The sequence below is a fragment of the Schistocerca gregaria genome, chromosome 4, assembly GCF_023897955.1.
Source record: "Schistocerca gregaria isolate iqSchGreg1 chromosome 4, iqSchGreg1.2, whole genome shotgun sequence".
In the NCBI taxonomy this organism is placed as follows: Eukaryota; Metazoa; Arthropoda; class Insecta; order Orthoptera; family Acrididae; genus Schistocerca; species Schistocerca gregaria.
This window is the reverse complement of record NC_064923.1, coordinates 450468244-450487093: the sequence shown is the minus strand read 5'-3', so window position 1 is coordinate 450487093 and position 18850 is coordinate 450468244. Positions and strand designations below refer to the sequence as shown.

The following is an 18850-nucleotide window of genomic DNA, read 5'->3' as shown; positions in this document are numbered from 1 at the left end:
CCTTGTGTCACCTAAATATTTTAGTAGAAGCTCCTTTGAAGATTGCTACATATGGGAAGTGAGACGTGTCCAGCTTGGAGATTGCCAGTTACACAGAACAAATATTCTGATTTTAACTGTTTATAACAGTACACACAATGAACAATACATTACAAGCAATGTGAGCTTATTCCTTGTAAGTCATCTACATTAACTATATGACTACTATTGACTAGCATGTCACTGTCTCTTAACTGAAGCATGTAAAGGAAAAGGGTGTATGAATCATTTGACATTATACTGAGACATATTAATTCTTATCATACGCCTGGTGCACAAAGTTTAATTGAAAATAAGTGGTTTTATATGCTGTCAGAAAACAGGTACATTCACAGTACAGGCCTGCACATCACCACGAATAAAAATTGTGTCCTGTAGGATACAAGGTGATGTCATTTCCGTGTCAGTATTCACTGGCAGGGCTACCACAACATCTTTCTTATTATCTTTTGATTGTAATAGAGAGAGACATTGTAAGACTTAATACAATTTCCAATTGGGCTTCTTATTTTAAAAGAAATTGAATGAACATCTTTTTTGTCAATTTTGTTTTATAAAAGTACAAATATGATGACTGACGAAAATAAAAACTGAATCCAAAAGGAAAGTGCACTGTGCGTGAGGTCATGCTTACATTACTTAATGTGTCCAATTTAGCAAACACGTGTTCATGGTAGCGGTGCTTACTATGACCAAATAAAGGAATGTAAGAATATTCAGAGTTGCAGAGCACAAAAAATGTGTATTAGTTCATCTTGGTCACAAAACAGTACAACATTAGGGCTAGAAACAACTGAAAGCAATGAATTAAACAAAAAGTGTCAGACAGGATTTGGAACCCATACAAAACCTAGATCATGTTGACTGTAGCATAGTCAAGAGCAAAAAAATTAAATGCTGGAGAAAACAATCCTGTCGCTAATGTGAGCTGAATAGTTCTGTGTGTTATGCAGGAATGTTGTCAAACCTCTTAATTAGCCATTGCCAAAGAACAGGCAAGACACACTGCATCAGTACATTTGTTTGCAAGTAGATTGGGGACCATGGTGTGTGATATCTCTCCAAGATCATGAGGGCACTGTTCTCCTCAACATGATGATGATGATGATGATGCCAGTTACAGTCAGTAACAGTCAATAATGGACTGTAACAGTGGATAGGTAGGCCACATGGTAGCAAATCACTTGCCAAGTCACGCCCCCCCCCCCCTCACCCCCTCCCCATCCTTGGTCGCTTACAGCAAATTTTGCACCCCTACACAAACTAATCTTTGTTGCAACCCATGTGTATATACTGATTTATACTAATTTTATACATTAAGCCTCAGTCAGTTGTGCCACCTACTAAAATAAAGTACATAAAAAGCAACAGGGGCATTCTGGTAACAAATTCCCTGTGCCGTAATGGTATGCATAAGGTTATACTTGTCTGATTAGAAATACAATTACTAAATTAATTCACACACAAAACTTCCACACAGTGCACAAGCAAACAAATTTTGGAGTTCAAAGTAAACTTAAAATGGTTAAATGTAACCAAGCAAACATAAAATGTAGTTGAAAATAGATATAGTAAAGTAAAACTCAATCTCACAAAGTAAACAAGCAGATTAACAATAAAAAAGTTATCAGAAAAGAAAGCAAAGAAATTATAAGAGGTTTACATTTACTCAACATGCCTTCAGTCTCTCAAGCTGCAGGATTTTTGCCTAGAATAAAAAAATAAAAAGACAGGAATTAATATTCAAAGTTTTTTTGGCTAAAGGCATAAAGGAAAAAAAAAAGATCTTCAACAGCTCCTGTACAATTAAAAATAAATAGTAACTATGTAACATAACTTAGCCAATTACATATGCTTCTCTACTGTAGCAATTTCTAGATAATGAAGACATGCACTATAATATTTACACCATCATAAAACAATCAGCAATATAACTGACAACAGAAAGGGTTAAAAAATTACCAGGTAGGTCATAATCAAAAGTTCAGCAGGCACTCTTTTTTGTTTTGGTTGTTCTCGGCATCTAAGCACTAAACTAATGAAACCTACAACAGGAAAACTACAGTGAAATATTGATTCAATTCAATGTCAACAAAACAGCCCATGTACCTTAAACTTTTAACATCACACAAAACTTTGTATTTATGTTAGTGCCCACATGTGCTGCAGAAAAGTTTGCTAGCATAGGAGCTATTGTCAGCTAGTGTTCCTAAGTATGACCCATTTACATATAAGATGATTGTTTACTAAGCAGGAACTGGCAAAATTGTAAATGTGGAGGGCAAGAAGCTTATGTGTTTCCAAATGATTTACTTTTGATAAGTGTTTCAAGAATTTAAAAAAAATCTACAGGGTTTTTAACTTAAAGTTTTTGAAGTCATATACCACATACTGGTTAATGAATAAGGATAAAAATAATTTAATGTTGCACAAAATTGTAGGAGGAAGTAGGGCAGACATATTTAGATGGTGCCTATTTTAAATACAACTGTTATTTGTTCTTCATGAAGATAAGCACTGATAAAGCTTTTTTGTCAGGAACTGATACTATGAGGGTTCTATGCCTGTATTATACGCAATGTCATAAAACAGATACCAACTAGCAATGTAAAGTCTTTTTTCAAGACATTTTATTTTTCCATGCCATTATCAGTTTCAAATTTTCGTTCAGTCAGGTAGCTTCACTACAAGATAAACTGCAAATCAGATGCTGATTGTTAATTTTGGCATACTGCTCCATCTTGAAAATACATTCACTAATAAATATGAATACATCTTGAAACTTCCTGACAGATTACAACTGTGTGCTGGACCGAGACTCGACTCGGGACCTTTGTCTTTCATGGCGAGTGCTCTACCGACTGAGCTACCCGAGCACGACTCATGACCTGTCCTCGCCTCTTTAGTTCTGCCAGTACCTCATCTCCAACCTTCCAAACTTTACAGAAGCTCTCCTGCGAAACTTGCTGGACTAGCACTCCTCATAAGAATACATCTTGTCTCGAGCCTGTCTCCTTCCTAGACATGGGCGTCCACCTATTTGGTGGCTCCATCTATACCTCTATCCACAATCACCAGCAGTACTTGTGTTTCGACAGCTGTCTCCCTTTCCACACCAAAAAATCTCTCCCATATAGCCCTGCCACCTGTGATGGTGTATCTGCAGTGACAGTAGTTCCCCTGCGGAGTACAAGAAGGTCTCACAAAAGCTTTTGCAGGCAGCCACTAATCCCTCTCACCTCAGCATACTCCACAAATGAATATCCTCAACACTCCCAATCCTCGAACCATCCCCCCAATATCAGCGGAAAAGCAGCACCCTCCTAATCATCAAAGACATGAGCAATACACTATATCCTTCACCAGGGTTTTGATTATCATCAAGCCTGGAAATGTGGGATAACATACACACAATTCTCCACACCCTTCCTAAAGTGGTACTCCATCACCCACCCAACCTACACAAAATCCTGGTCCCAGCCGTCTCAATCCATTGCCACAATGGTCATATTCCTGTGAAATACCCAGGAGCAAGACCTCCCAAATTCACCCATCCAGCATGTTCTCCTCCAATCCTGTCCTCACCTTATCCTATCCCATCAAAGCAGGACCATCTGTGAAAGCAGCCATGTCATATACCACTTCTGCTGTAAGTAGATTAGATTAGATTAGATTAATACTTGTTCCATAGATCATGAATACGACACTTCGTAATGATGTGGAACGTGTCAGGTTAATGAAAGATGTCTGTACAAGAAATTACATTACACAAAATATTGCATGACACTAATGATTAAGTTTTTTTTTTTTTTTTTTTTATACTTACTTTATATCTAAAAATTCAGCCAATGAGTAGAAGGAGTTGTCATCTAGAAATTCTTTTAATTTATTTTTAAATGTTAGTTGGCTATCTGTCAGGCTTTTGATGCTGTTTGGTAGGTGCCCAAAGACTTTTGTGGCAGCATAATTTACCCCTTTCTGTGCCAAAGTCAGATTTAACCCTGCATAGTGAAGATCATCCTTTCTCCTGGTGTTATAGGTATGCACACTGCTATTACTTTTGAATTGGGTTGGATTATTATCAACAAATTTCATAAGGGAAAAGTTCTACAAATCATTTTACTTCGCCATGAACACCAGCCAGCTTTCCACTGGTTTGAGTGAATGGGCACTGTCAAGAATAAAGTTGATCAACATACTAGAGTTCAGTGGCTGCTTCACAACTAGTGCCATCTTGAGGCCTTCCTTTCTGAACTATGTATATGGGAGTTATCCGTGCAACACATCCTTTGCTTACATTATTGTCCTGGCCTCAGTCTCCACTAATCCACTGTCCCCACACCCCCTACCCAACATTTTTGCCTTCCTCTGTCCTGCACAGCCCCCCCCCCCCCAAAAACCAACCCACACCTCCCTGAATAGGGCACCACATCTCACCTGCTCCAGTGTGTGTGTGTGTGTGTGTGTGTGTGTGTGTGTGTGTGTGTGTGTGTGTTTGTTGAAAGAGAAGGGAGTCAGAAAAATTCAAGTAATTATCTGAAATTTTTTTGTGTGCTTATCTGTCATCCAAAGATAGCCTGCCCATTCAGTCAATGTCTATATTTTATGATATGTCAAGCGAACATACCCTTTCTGGTATGTTGTAAACATAAATAATAGAGCAAATTGAATAGTTACTCTTGTTACTACCAAAAATTCTCTACTCCTTATAGTTTTGTTTACAACATCTAGAAGTAATCAAGATTATATATGCTGAACTCATGATGAAGGAAAATTGTAGCACAGACAACAGAACCTTTGCGTAATTCCATTGGAATTTGTGAAATTTGTCAAAATACTTCTCAAACAAACTTTAAAAATTTATGTAACTACAATCACAAAACCTCTTGACATACTGTCCAGTCCTAAAGCATCAATTGCATACTGACCGGCACAGTGCCATGAAACAGCATCAAGAAAACACTGACCTATATGCCAATGGAAAGAGCAAGCAGTGCCACACCTCCAGGAAGAGAGAGTTCAGTGCCGCAAGTCAGTGCTAATTTAACCAGCTGTCCGTCGCAGGTCAGCACAGTTCAGTCACAGACTTACAGAGCACCAGTAATAGCAAGCTGATGCTTAGCCTGTGTTCTGCGAGTAGTATTAGTGAAAAGTACTTGCATGTAGGATGCACAGGAAGCATGTTAAGTTATGTTTATTTTCTTTTTAGAAACAAAGTGTTACATTAATCACCATGTAATATGTACAGTTCATTTGGGATTCCTGCCACCAGCCATTACAGCTTCTGTCCTTGTTTGTTTGTTTTGGTGCTGACTCCTACAGGAGCTAACAAAACATCAGGTGATGACTACAGAACCAATGCTGCATTTGCTCTTTGCTGCTTTGTCACAGCATCTCACTAACATTTCTCTCTTTTTCTTTCAGAAGTAAATTGCTACTAACTGTGTTCTTTATTGAAGACTAGCCACAATGCTTTCGCTGTGTGTGTATGTATAATTACTTGGCACTCCTCTCATTAGAATGGTCTCTAACCCATGTTCTCCTATGCTTCCACATGTGCCTCCAGTTGCTGCCGGCTTTGATCTTTTGCAGTTTATTTGGTTACAGATCAACCAAATGTTGCAGATGATGATGGCAGTCCACTGGCTCATTAATGCACAAGCTGCTGCTGTATCATCTTCACCACAACAGCCAGCAACATCCAAGGCATCCTGCATTGTGCATTTTGCCATTCGAGCTTTCAATGAACACAAAAGGAATGGAACAGGTAATGCACTCAGTTCAACACTCATCGTGCTACACATCAAGTGCAATGTACTGGGAAACTTTCTTATTTCTTGTCAGGGGCAAGTACAGGAGTTTACTGCCATGCTCAGAGGTTATTCCTGATTAGAAGGCCACACTTGCTAGTTTTTGAAGAATTAGTTTCTGCCCCCTCTACATATTTGCAAGGATCGGGTACAGGTTGCTGCAGTTCTTTACACAGTGTTTTGACTGTGGAAAAAGCCAGAACAGACATACCATCACTGGTCCACTGAACTTCATGATCTGACACAACAGTGTCATTTTCAATATGTCTGTGGACAGTACTATAGTGATGCAATGATTCACGATGCAATTACATATGATGTGACAAACAGTAGGATTCATGAATAAATTTTCAAACATTCTGATCGTACTTTGAAAAAAGTGTTACAGATCATTGAATATCAGGACCCATGTGACAGTGACATGGAAAACTTTGAGGTAGCTCCTGTCTGCAGTATAATGCAAAGTGACAAACAGGTACGGACATGTGACGGACCATATGCACAAACAGGCCACTGCACCATGGACAGAGTAAACAAGTGTTAATGAGTGTGTCTGCTACAAAACCATGTTCCTGTTGATTTTCCATGCAGAAAAGACAAAACTGCTCTATGCAGAATGCAACTTGCTTAGCTTGTGGGAAGCCGGGTAACATATAGTCTGTGTGCTTCCAACAGAAAAAGAACTCCCCCCCACGTTTGCTCTTGTAAGTGCAGAGCACCTTCTCACTCAGTACTAGATATGAACAGATACAGAATGTGTCTGCTGCCCGCCCAAGTGCTTTGCAAATATAGTGAAACAAACTGTTTGTGAACTTAGTCATTGTCAGACATTGTGTGTGACTTGTAGTTTGCCTGCCGTACTCCAGTCTCACACCAGACCAGTGACATTATAGTTCTGCATTCGTGAGACTGTCAAAATATTTTTGGGTTACATTCTTCTGATTTGTTTGGTCTTTGTATTCAGGATGATGTACTTTCTGTTTCTGGTTTCAATCCATAAGACAGTATTACTCAACTGACTGCAGAGTTTCCTGATCTATTTTCTGAAGAACTTGGTAGAGCAAATAATTTTGGGGCATACGTTACAATGAAGGACAAAGGCCAACCTAAGTTTATATGGGCATGTTCCATCCCTCATGCACTTAGAGACAAAGTTGCAAGAGAACTTAAAGAATGGTAACACAATGGTATTATTGCTCCTATCCAGACTAGTCAATGTGCTTTCCCCTTAGTCATATTGCCAAAGCCTTCTGGAAGACTTCATCTTTGCATTCACTTTAAATCCACTGTGAATCCACAATGTTGCCTTATACTGAGGAGTTAATGGACATGTTTGGTGCAAGCTGCTATTTTTCAAAAATTGACTTAACATGATGCGTATTTGCTAATTCCACTAAATGAGGAGACTCAAAGTGTTTGTGGGCGACACACATTTCTGGTTGTTCAAATTTTTGCACTTACCCTTTGGCAGTGCTTCTGTGCCTGCCATATAGCAACACTACTTAGAACAGCTTACTGTAAAAGTTCCGTTCTGTTCAAATCACTTAAACGATACTGTGGTGTCACATACACAGGGGAAACATATCAGTAGCCTTTGTAGATTTTTTCAAGTGCTTTCAGATGCAGGTTTGAAGTGTTGCCTGGACAAATGTGCGTTTTTCAGACCAAAATTCAGTATGTAGGCCAATAGCAAAGGTGTTCATCCCCTTCAACCGCAACTTCTGACTATGCAGGACCTCCTTGCCCCATGGGAAGTTGAAATATTGTAGCTGGTTTACACCCAAGCAGCTCAGATCGTGCCTCTGTTGCATCATTTGCACCAGAAAAAGGTGTCTTTTTGTTTCAACCCTTTTTTCTTCATAAATTGAATAATTTCATCTGGACTTTAATTTCAGAATGTTGTTATTTTTATTATCAGTAATCTGCATTCCTGTTTCACTTCTTGAACTACTCACTCATTTAAAGATATCTAGAATGTGATGTCTAACCCATTTTCATTTCTGTTTTAGCTTCTCCATACTCTTAATGTTCTAAATTATTTATTTAATCATATTTTAACTGTGTGTATTCACTATCTCTCCAAGCCATTTCCTGCACCCCTATTTCCTCCTTGCTCTGTTCCACTGTAATAAAACTCATGTTCTTACATTAACTCTATTTGATTTTCATTTATGTTGCCACAGATCTGGTAACCTTATTATATCACATTTGGCCTTATTTTAATTACTCTCCAACTCCACTAACCTCTCTTCAGATCTTAGTGTTCTGCAAATAAAATGCAGTAATGCAGGTTGGATTTCTAAGGTCCATGATATTACTTATTTAACAAAACTTTGTTTAGCAAGATGCTTGCACCAAAGTAGCCATTAACCAAATTTCCACCATCAACTACGAACAATATTTCTTCTTTCACACCTTACAATGGATTATAGAAAACAAATATGCTGTAGTTATAAAGATCACCTGGAATTCCCAGTCTATGTCATCACTTTCAGTCACTGTTGGTATGGCACTATCAGGCTCGGATTCACTTGGTGGTATATATTCTAAACCACACTCTGAAATGAGAAAACAGCAAAAGTCAGCTTTCATAATTGAATCATTATGCACTAGAGTTAATCTAAAATGATTCTATGTTTCTCATTTACAAAATACTCTGTTCAACATTCCATAAAAAAGACCATAAACATTCTTCTAATAACTATTTACAATACTACAGGATGTTTCAAAAAGATTAATCTGTTTTCGCAAAACTCCCTATCTCCTGCATGAATGATGGTAGAAACTTGGGGTGGATTTTAACTTGTGCGTCAAATCCATAAGTTTAGCTTTGCCCAAATGCATCTAATGAAGATACTCAAAATATAGCAACAAAATGAATTTTTGGTCCTCCAGTTCAATTCATTTATAACTGTGATTGATTGTCGAGATTATGGCTCTGAACCTCCTACAGCATATGGGCCAAACAGATCTTGCATTGCACTACTTGTCACCAAGGTCGCTTGATCTCATGTTATGAGATTTTTATTTTGGTAAGGGCTTGTGCCACCACTTCAAATAGTGTTGGATGAACTGCAATGCCACATTACAGCAGTACTGCGTGCAGTAACTGCAGACATGTAAATAAAAAATATGTTTGTCTGAGCTCTGGATGTCTGTTGAGCATCCAGTACAAGGCGCATTGAAAATTAGTGAAAAGTGAATGAAAACTGTGATTCTAAAAATAATTGTAAGAAGTACCACAGGATTGTATGAGCACGCATATGTGCAAACTTTGCAAAATAGGATGGTTCTTTTAAAATTAAAACTTAGCAGCCTTACGCACAGTTTAAAATTTCACAGTTTACGTTGGTATAATATACAACCAGTTGCTGTTTGAATTTGACATGATTTATTGAACTGCTAACTAGTTTTCAAATGACAGCAGGCTCACCATCACATTGGGGGTTACAGCAACATAATATTCTGGGCCATGTGCACCTGATGAGGTGGTGATGTACAGGCCCATGATAACCATAACAAAAGTTGAGAAAATGAAGGTTATCAAAATGAATTTGTCATGGATATGGTGAGGTGGAGAGACGGAAAGGGGGGAGGGAGAGGAGAAGGAGAAGACATGTGCAATATATCTGATATGTGTCAAATGCCTATGCCAACAAAGCCACAGGGAAAGAGCTAGTAGCAACAAAAACTGCCAATTTAAATCACAGTTATAGTTAATCATCCACAATAAATACAAGGAAATTAAAATTTACCTCTAGTTTCTATTTTCATTCAAGAGGAATATGTAGTATTGTGAAATTCAATTAATCTTTATGAAACATCTAATACCTCTCCCAAATTACACAATATGTATGCATAACATATTTTGAGGACATTAACCGATGTAGCTCATGTCAAACTTTTTTTAGAAAAAGTATTGATACTAGAAGGCAATACTTCATAATAAGAGTAATAATAATGAAACTGCTACTGCTGCTGCTGCTGCTGCTGCTGCTGATGATGATGATGATGATGAAACATCTTGACACTTAACAACATGGGAATTTGAGGAAACAAAAATAAATCAGAAAGAAATTTCCTGACAGATTAGAGCTCTTTGCTGGACTGGGACTCAAACCCAGATCCTTGCCTGGCTAGCTTGGTCAGTAAAATCGTTGACCATAGAATGAAAGGTTCTCGGTCTGAGACCCAGTTCGGCAGCTGTAGTCCCATACATGCAAAAGACTATCAATTTTAACCTGCCAGAAGTTTTAAAAAAAGGGAAGCTGCATACAAAAATTTTAGTCCTACATGATGCATCCTGTTCACACAATTTAAGGAACCTAGCTATTTTGTTGTTTAGTTATCTGAGCAAATACAATTCACAAAAGAAAAAAATAATGACATAAGAGGAGATCACAGCCAAACATAACAGTTTAGTAACAAATTTCCTGTGATTGCATACTTCAACTGAATACGACAACTACAAAACATTTAAAATTTATTTTTCTCTTTTGAGCATAAATTAAGCACAGTACCTTGTGACAGAAATGTAACAACAGCTGTAGTTCCTTGTTGTACTATGTTGGGAGGTGGGTATCTCAAGGAGTCTGTATCTGCTAATAACTTTTTCAAATGTACACAATGTCCAAGGGAGGTTGGCAGCTTAGATAGTGATTTATTTCCCCGAACATCCAAAGATTCCAAATGTCTGAGTTCATTGAACTCACATAAAATATCTTTCAGTCTATTGTTTGATACATCCAATGCATTTAATAATTTGAGCTCAGATACAGTGGCAGGAAGCTGTTTTAAGGAGTTTCTGCTGAGATTCAAAACCTGCAACAAATAATGGATATTAAAGCAAGCTGTCAAACCATAATAAAAGTCACAGTATATTTTAGTGATACATCCCATTTCTTGAATGAGAGGTATCACATCCTTAAATACACACGTAAGAGAAAAGGTGCTCATGCCTGAGACTAGTTGATAAGTGGGGAGCACCCCACTGGTGGGAAGTATTTTAAATGGTAGGTGCTGATACCAGAGGTAAACGATCCAGTGACTGTACAGAAGTGTATAGCAGTCACACAACCCTACCTGCTGAGGAGGAGACAGGAGTTTCATGGAGCAGATGGTGCAGAAGAAAGAGTTCCTTGAAATCTAAGAACACTAAATGTCAAAGAAAATAAATGTAGTGTAACTGTTAATTATCAAGTGGAATATCAGCTCTGTTATGTATGTAGCACAGAGAGGCAGTATACAAGTTGCTAGCTATTCTCATTTATCATGTGTTCAGTAGTAATTTTGAAAATAATATAAGAAAGTGAACTGAATCTCACTTCTTATTTATGTGGTCGATTGAATGAGAATGAGAAGTTATTTTCAGCAGCTTTATCTGCAGCCAGTAAGGAGGTGAAATCTGAGCCTAGTTGGAGCAAGAAAATACATGGATTCAGGGTACAGACTAGATGGACCATGATTAATAATACTGAACAGTGAACAAATATTCGGTAAGCAAATACTTTGTACATACAAGGAGTGTTCAGGTGGCAACTTAGTTATGCATTTGGTGCACGAATGTAAGTATAACAAACCACCACAAAAGCCAAGCCAACCTGAAACACTTCAATATACAAAATAGCCACACATCAAATATGTGAAAGAATTCCTGATCAAACAATGGACTCAGTATCTTTGCTATATGGTGAGTAGCTACTTTCCTTTTCATAATTATGTTGACTGTGCTCCTGAATGTGACAAAATGCATTCTAAGGCAAAATTGTGGACAGTTCTATTGGTATCCAGGGAGCAACAGAAATCTGTCCTAAAACTCTTTAAGAAGACAACTAGGCAAGAGTCAAAATACAATGAAAAATCATCCTTTTCTGATTTATGGACACTGTTTCCTTCTAGAACAAATATCTTTAAATTCTTTCATGTTTCCTGTTAGCATTGCACTCATCCTGGAATTACCCTGGCATACAATAATTATCTTCTGTATTCTGTGGCCATTAAACAATGCATCAACAGTATTTCTATTCCTTTAATTGATATTATGATTCAAAGGACCACATTTCTAAAAACTTTCATAATGACTCCATGGATACTACGAAAGCTGTCTTCAGTTGTTGCAGCACTTAACTGCAGTCCACCTGTACAGAATGCTGACTAGTGGAAAAAGGGACACACTGTTGTATTGTATGGTGGAATCACTGGTTATCGTAAGTTGAGGCCAGGATCATTTTGGGAGCAGAGAATATGTTATCAGGATAAATCCCATCTTCAATGTTCAAATAGCTGATGGTGGAGGCTACCTTTGAGGTGGAAGGCTAGGTTTTGGGCAACTGCATGGAGGTGTTGGTCATAAAGATAAGAATCACTTCCTTCACTGGCTCTCCGCCATCCTCACCCCTTTACCACCTGGATCCCTGCTTGTCACTGTCGATGTCACTTCCCCATACCCTAACATCCCTCATGCCCATAGTCTTGGTGAAACTGAACACTATCTTTTCCAATGTCCTTTAGACTCCAAATCCATTAGCTTATTATTTGTTCACCCTATTAACTGTATCCTAACACAAAGCTACTTCTCCTTTGAATGTTAAGGTATACAAACAAATTTGCAGCACACGCACGGGCACCCACTTGACATCCTCATATGCCTACCTGTTTACAGGCCATCTACAGGAAATCTTCCCAGACTTCTAAAAACCCAAAACCCTGGCTGGTTCAGGTTCACATGCCATTAAACTCATCAGCTACCAACAGTACCCACATTTTGACAGTTGACATCCCTTTCACACTAAAAAGTCCTGGCCATACCCAAGGACGGCACGCTGGCAGTGACAACAACTCCTTTGTCCAATATCCTGAAGTAGTTGAAAAGGTTTTTACAGACAGGCACTTAGTGTAAAGTTGGTTGCAAGTCACTAAATACTCCCATTCTTAAATACTGTGTAAATATAGTCTGGCCATATGTGTGTCATGAGCAATACTTTCTTTTCATCCCCATCGCTTTGGAAGGTACATGGTTCATTCCAGACAGTAAGTGATATGTGCATCAAGCTTGGTCACAATCGATCTAACTGTTTTGGAGGAGATGTGGAAAACGAAAACACACACACACACACACACACACACACACACACACACACACACACCCATGTGCACCATGTACAGACACAAGCAGACACATCTGTCTGGTATTATGAACCCGTTTCTGCATGGCAGATTCTGAAGTGTGGTGTGATGCACAAATGGACCTGGCACTGGGGGCACAAGTATCTTACTTCCCTCCAGACGAACTTCCCATGTGCATCCTGTTTCTAGGAGCAAATTGTGCATATTCATGTCAAACTGCTCTTCTTCTCTGTTGGCTTAATACTTCTGGAAAATGCCTTTCTGTCAATCGAAGAGGGTGGGGTGTTCATCATGGTCAGCCTGGCTCAAGAGAAATGGCACTCCCTTTGTATTTCTCAACTATTTTTTCTGAGGTCAACACAAATTCCAGTAATTCCTGCTTCCCTCCAGACATGCCACACCAAATTAAAGAATTCCACACAGGAATTTCCAGGAAATGGAAAAAGATTTTTCTTGTAGTATGTCTTCCCTTGCTTTCTGATACTGGATATGATGCCATTCTCTGATCAGCTCAGTCCACTCCTCTCAAGCAAAAGCTTTGGCTTCATTATTTTCTTTGACCTTTTCTCAGTCTCCAACATACCCATAGTGTGGATAGTTGAAAGAAATACCACATCTTTCTTGTCTTTACGACGCAATGCTACAGCTTTTCCTCATTTTTCACCTGCATCTTCACTTTTTTGTAATTTTTGATTTAGGAGAAATTGTGGCATGTCTTTCTGAGTCATTTTTACTGTTCCATATCTGTCGCTGGATTTCAATATTGGACAATCTGCTAACTCTGGGAACGTGTAAAAGCTATCTGTCATTAGACAGTAACCTTGCTTTAGGAGTGGAAAGTGTCAAAACAACTTGTTCTGACACTGGAAAATCTGTAAAGTTTGAATCCAGCTTTCTCCTTTCCCCCACATAAGTAATCAGGGGCCACATATATCTATCTGCTAGATGATTCACATAGCATGTAGCATTTGATTCCATATCTTTATCTTTTCATCAGGATATATTGTATCCAACCCAGTTGGCCATTGTGAAAAAGTAGATCATCATACACCATAATGACCCATTTAGGAACATAAGAAGCTTTTATTTTATTTTCAAGGAGCTGGTAAACTGGCCAAATTTTGTTCAGCCGAGGATCTGTGTGATTTGCAGCATGATACACTCCATTACAAGAAAAATGAAGATACTTTTTCATTTAGCAAAACATTTTGTAAGACATTACGTCATTGAAAAATGGAGTTGATGTGCTTGTCTGTGGCACCCAGTACATCTGCAATTCATGTTTGTGAACAACACTTCGCAAAAGGGTTAGAGCAACGAAAAGAAGTTCTTCACATGATGGTGGCAAAACATTACAGCTAATGGTTGAAAAACACTGACTGATATATTTAGCTCTTTTCACCCGAATCATTTCCACCAAATCCCAATTAAATAAGTGTTCAAATATTTCAAGTTCATCATCAGCAAAAGGAATTGTACAGCCAGGATTAGCAGTTAGCAGTAAATAGAAATCTTGGTTGGTTGGGGAAGGAGACCAGACAGCGTGGTCATTGGTCTCATCGGATCAGGGAAGGATGGAGAATGAAGTCGGCCGTGCCCTTTCAGAGGAACCATCCCGGCATTTAGGGAAATCACGGAAAACCTAAATCAGGATGGCCGGACGCGGGATTGAATCGTCGTCCTCCCGAATGCGAGCCCAGTGTCGAACCACTGCGCCACCTCGCTCGGTGGAAATCTTGGTGGAACACAATAAGTATTTTTATCCAAAATATGCCATACTCTCACAATACATATCAGTGTCTTCCTCATATTCTTCCTCACTTGACAAAAGGTCAAAAGAGTCATCACCAGATTCTGCAACAGGGATGTCTTCCCACTGATCTTCATCACTGGAATAATCATTGTTCATTTTAGAAGACTGCAAGCAGATGTAATACTGTAACAACTGCACCAACATGCTACAAAACAACATGGTAATGTTGCAAAAACTTCACAAGCCAGTAGCAATACACTGCAGCAAAACACTAACAAGTGACAGCAAAAGGAATTACAAAGATTATAATCTGGACACTGGTGCTATCAGCAGCGAGAGAAACTACAATGTTCATAATTGTAATGTTGGTACAGGAATGCATAAAATTTGGAGGGTAACACTTCTAAGCAAAACAGTTGAACCCAAAGATAATCAGTTAGGAGGTTAAATATGAGGGTAAGATGCATAAAAATTCTTGGTTTACTTGCCCTGTCCAATTTGGATAAAATCCCAAGCTTTTGATGACCACCTACGTCATCTTTGTCAGGGGTAAAACTGACTGTCATGGGCTGGTGAGGCTTCCGCTTTTATAAGCAGTGGAGGGCTTCTCATTGGCTGGATGACATCACAGTGAAAACGGTGTGTATGGTGGTGGCGGCCTCTATATCCATAGATTTTGTCTGTGCGCTTTATCCAGCGTTGCTTGCAGCGCCATCCATCACAACAGGCGGAGAACTGCGAGGAATGTGAGAAGTCTCCCTCTGTGCTCTTTCTTTATTAACTGCGCATTTCCATGCATTGCTGAGTGCATATCTGGAGTCTCTGTTGAAATTATTTTCACATAGTTTTCAACTGCTTCCCTGATGACAGAGTCCCAAAAGTTTGAAGCATGAGCAAGTATTCTTGTTTCAATGAATAAAATCTTATGTTTATTTAACAAACTGTGCCCAGCCACCGCTGATTTTTCTAGATACCTGTATTTCAGGTAATGGATCCAACTGTCATGTGATAAGCTATTGTCAGTGACAACATGATGTCCTGTTTATTAACAACAAGAACTAGGGAACAGACGTCTAAGAAAAATAGGAACCTGATGAGGATTCGAACCACAGTTCCATGGTGGATGTGGATTTGCTGTCCCAGCAATCTTCTCAATGAGCTACGATGGCTGGTAGGTAGTGTGGGATGATATACGTTCCTTTGTACAGTGTTGCCAGCTCCTTGTTTCCATACATGAGTTTTCAAAATGCATCCAATCTGATTTAGCTAGATAAACTTTTGTCTAGAATCTGATGAGAAATTACATTCGATCTCCAAGTGCAACATTTTTTCTTCACTGTGTATTGATTTAGAAATGTACATAGTCATCATGTCACTATGCTTATTCTATTCATTATGTCACTTCATTTTATTCTTGTATTTTTTAACAATTTGTCTTTCAGCAGCAGGTATGCACTGTAGCATTATGACACCATTCCAATAAATTATAATGCACAACTTGCAAATACTGTCTTAAGTTCCATCTAAACTGCCAGTTATAGTGAGCGACACAAAATACTCATACATGATTGATTAACTTACATTTGAAGGGGCCAGTTGACAGGACATGTTCTGAGGCATCAAGGGATCACCAATTTAGTACTGGAGGGCAGCATGGAGGGTAAAAATCGTAGAGGGAGACCAAGAGATGAATACACTAACCAGATTCAGAAGGATGTAGGTTGCAGTAGGTACTGGGAGATGAAGAAGCTTGCACAGGATGAGTAGCATGGAGAGCTGCATCAAACCAGTCTCTGGACTGAAGACAACAACAACAACAACAACAACAAAGATGGTGACAACAACAACAGTGTTAGCACGTAACTTTAGTAGTAAAATCTCCAGAGCAACATCCAAAAATTCTGAAAAAAACATACTGACCCATGCAAATGGCCTTTTGAGATATTTGTTACTTTATTTTTCCTGGACACATACAAGAACAATATTCTACTTCTGTAATACTGTGTTTGGTAGCTATGCAGAGCTGTAGCAGCAGTTAATATGGGTGGAAGTTAATTTATGCATGACTTTCCAGACACAAAAAGATAATCTTGTTTTTCAATGTACACAATGCCACTTTTTGGTATATAAATGAATAAGCTGTCATTCATATTTCAGAAAGGTTCTTAAATATTATGCAGCTGATGTAATGTTGTTTTATTCTGTTTGAGGAGCCCGGAAAACTATGCAGTGGAGCAAAATCAGTGCCAAATGCCAAGGCTGTTGGGGCAGTGTGTACCCAAAGATACTAGCAGCCACTGTTTGCTAGGATATAATGGCCATCGAAGTATGCTTCACAAAAAATTATGCACTTCAGAAGCATGGAAAAACCAAATACATATCGTAATTTTATATAAATAGAGTGTACTTAATTTTGTTCTACTACTGATGCATCATAACTCTAAGAACTCACAAGGAAATATCACCAACTTGGCCTCATATTTCAAGGGGGAAAAAGAGCGCATTTGCTGAATATCAGCTTCAGCAACTGATCCTGCATGAAACTGTGACCCACATTTCTGATAGTACACAGTTATGACTTCCTGGAAGCACAGTTTTTAGATATGTACATGCACCAGTTGTCACTCCCTCTGCCTCCCTGCAGCCACTTAACGCCCGATCACAAAGTACTGCACAGTGGAGTGAATAAGAGGTTTGTGACATACCGTTTTGACACTGGCAACATACTTTGTTCATTATGTCAAACTGAGCAGTTTCTAACATGTAGCTGCTGCCGGAGATATCCTTACTTTGAATACTTTTACACTGCAATTCACAAATGCAGTGTAAATGAATGAAACAGGTAAGTTTGTCATCAATAGCACTATGTAATTATTAACAGCATTGATGTTCAATATTTTCTTTTTGAATTTTCAAGCAGGCACTATTAAAGTTAAGTACATTTGTTGTGTCCACCTCCACCATCCTTTTCCCTCACCTTTAATATTCTGCAAACAGGGGAGTTCTGGCTGTTAGTCTACTGAACAGTACTTTACGTTCATGCATTAGGTGGCTGAAATGGGCCAAAGAGAGTGACAAAAAACTGGCGTGCACAAAAATTTAAGATGTATGTTCAGAAGCTCATAACAGCCTATTATCAGAATTAGAGCCCAAATTTTCATGCAGGATCGATTGCTGGGGTTGATACAGGGTGTTTCAAAAATGACCGGTATATTTGAAACGGCAATAAAAACTAAACGAGCAGCGATAGAAATACACCGTTTGTTGCAATATGCTTGGGACAACAGTACATTTTCAGGCAGACAAACTTTCGAAATTACAGTAGTTACAATTGTCAACAACAGATGGCGCTGCGGTCTGGGAAACTCTATAGTACGATATTTTCCACATATCCACCATGCGTAGCAATAATATGGCGTAGTCTCTGAATGAAATTACCCGAAACCTTTGACAACGTGTCTGGCGGAATGGCTTCACATGCAGATGAGATGTACTGCTTCAGCTGTTCATTTGTTTCTGGATTCTGGCGGTACACCTGGTCTTTCAAGTGTCCCCACAGAAAGAAGTCACAGGGGTTCATGTCTGGCGAATAGGGAGGCCAATCCACGCCGCCTCCTGTATGTTTCGCATAGCCCAAAGCAATCACACGATCATTGAAATATTCATTCAGGAAATTAAAGACGTCGGCCGTGCGATGTACCGCTGTTGGATCACCTGCTGCACGAGCTGCACGTTGCCCTCTGTGGTTGCCGTATGCGGTCACTCTACCTTTCCAGCACGTTCATCCGTCATGTTCCCAGCCCGTTGAAATTTTTCAAACAGATCCTTTATTGTATCGCTTTTCGGTCCTTTGGTTACATTAAACCTCCGTTGAAAACTTCGTCTTGTTGCAACAACACTGTGTTCTAGGTGGTGGAATTCCAACACCAGAAAAATCCTCTGTTCTAAGGAATAAACCATGTTGTCCACAGCACACTTGCACGTTGTGAACAGCACACGCTTACAGCAGAAAGATGACGTACAGAATGGCGCACCCACAGACTGTGTTGTCTTCTATATCTTTCACATCACTTGCAGCGCCATCTGTTGTTGAAAATTGTAACTACTGTAATTTCGAAAGTTT

At 38.9% G+C, this 18850-nt stretch overlaps 1 protein-coding gene across 3 annotated transcripts in view; it reads right to left on the bottom strand.

Moving 5' to 3' along the window:
* LOC126266605 (E3 ubiquitin-protein ligase LRSAM1-like) overlaps positions 1-18850 on the bottom strand; it is a 189562-nt gene that overhangs the window by 133702 nt on the left and 37010 nt on the right. For 2 of the 3 annotated variants that reach the window (XM_049970929.1, XM_049970931.1), the window contains 3 exons: positions 10370-10670; positions 8313-8407; positions 1718-1747 (listed from right to left, as the gene is read on the bottom strand). In XM_049970929.1, coding sequence (XP_049826886.1) covers positions 1718-1747; positions 8313-8407; positions 10370-10670 — 426 coding nt within the window. The remainder of the gene's footprint in view (positions 1-1717; positions 1748-8312; positions 8408-10369; positions 10671-18850) is intronic. The other variant, XM_049970930.1, reaches the window with a different exon arrangement.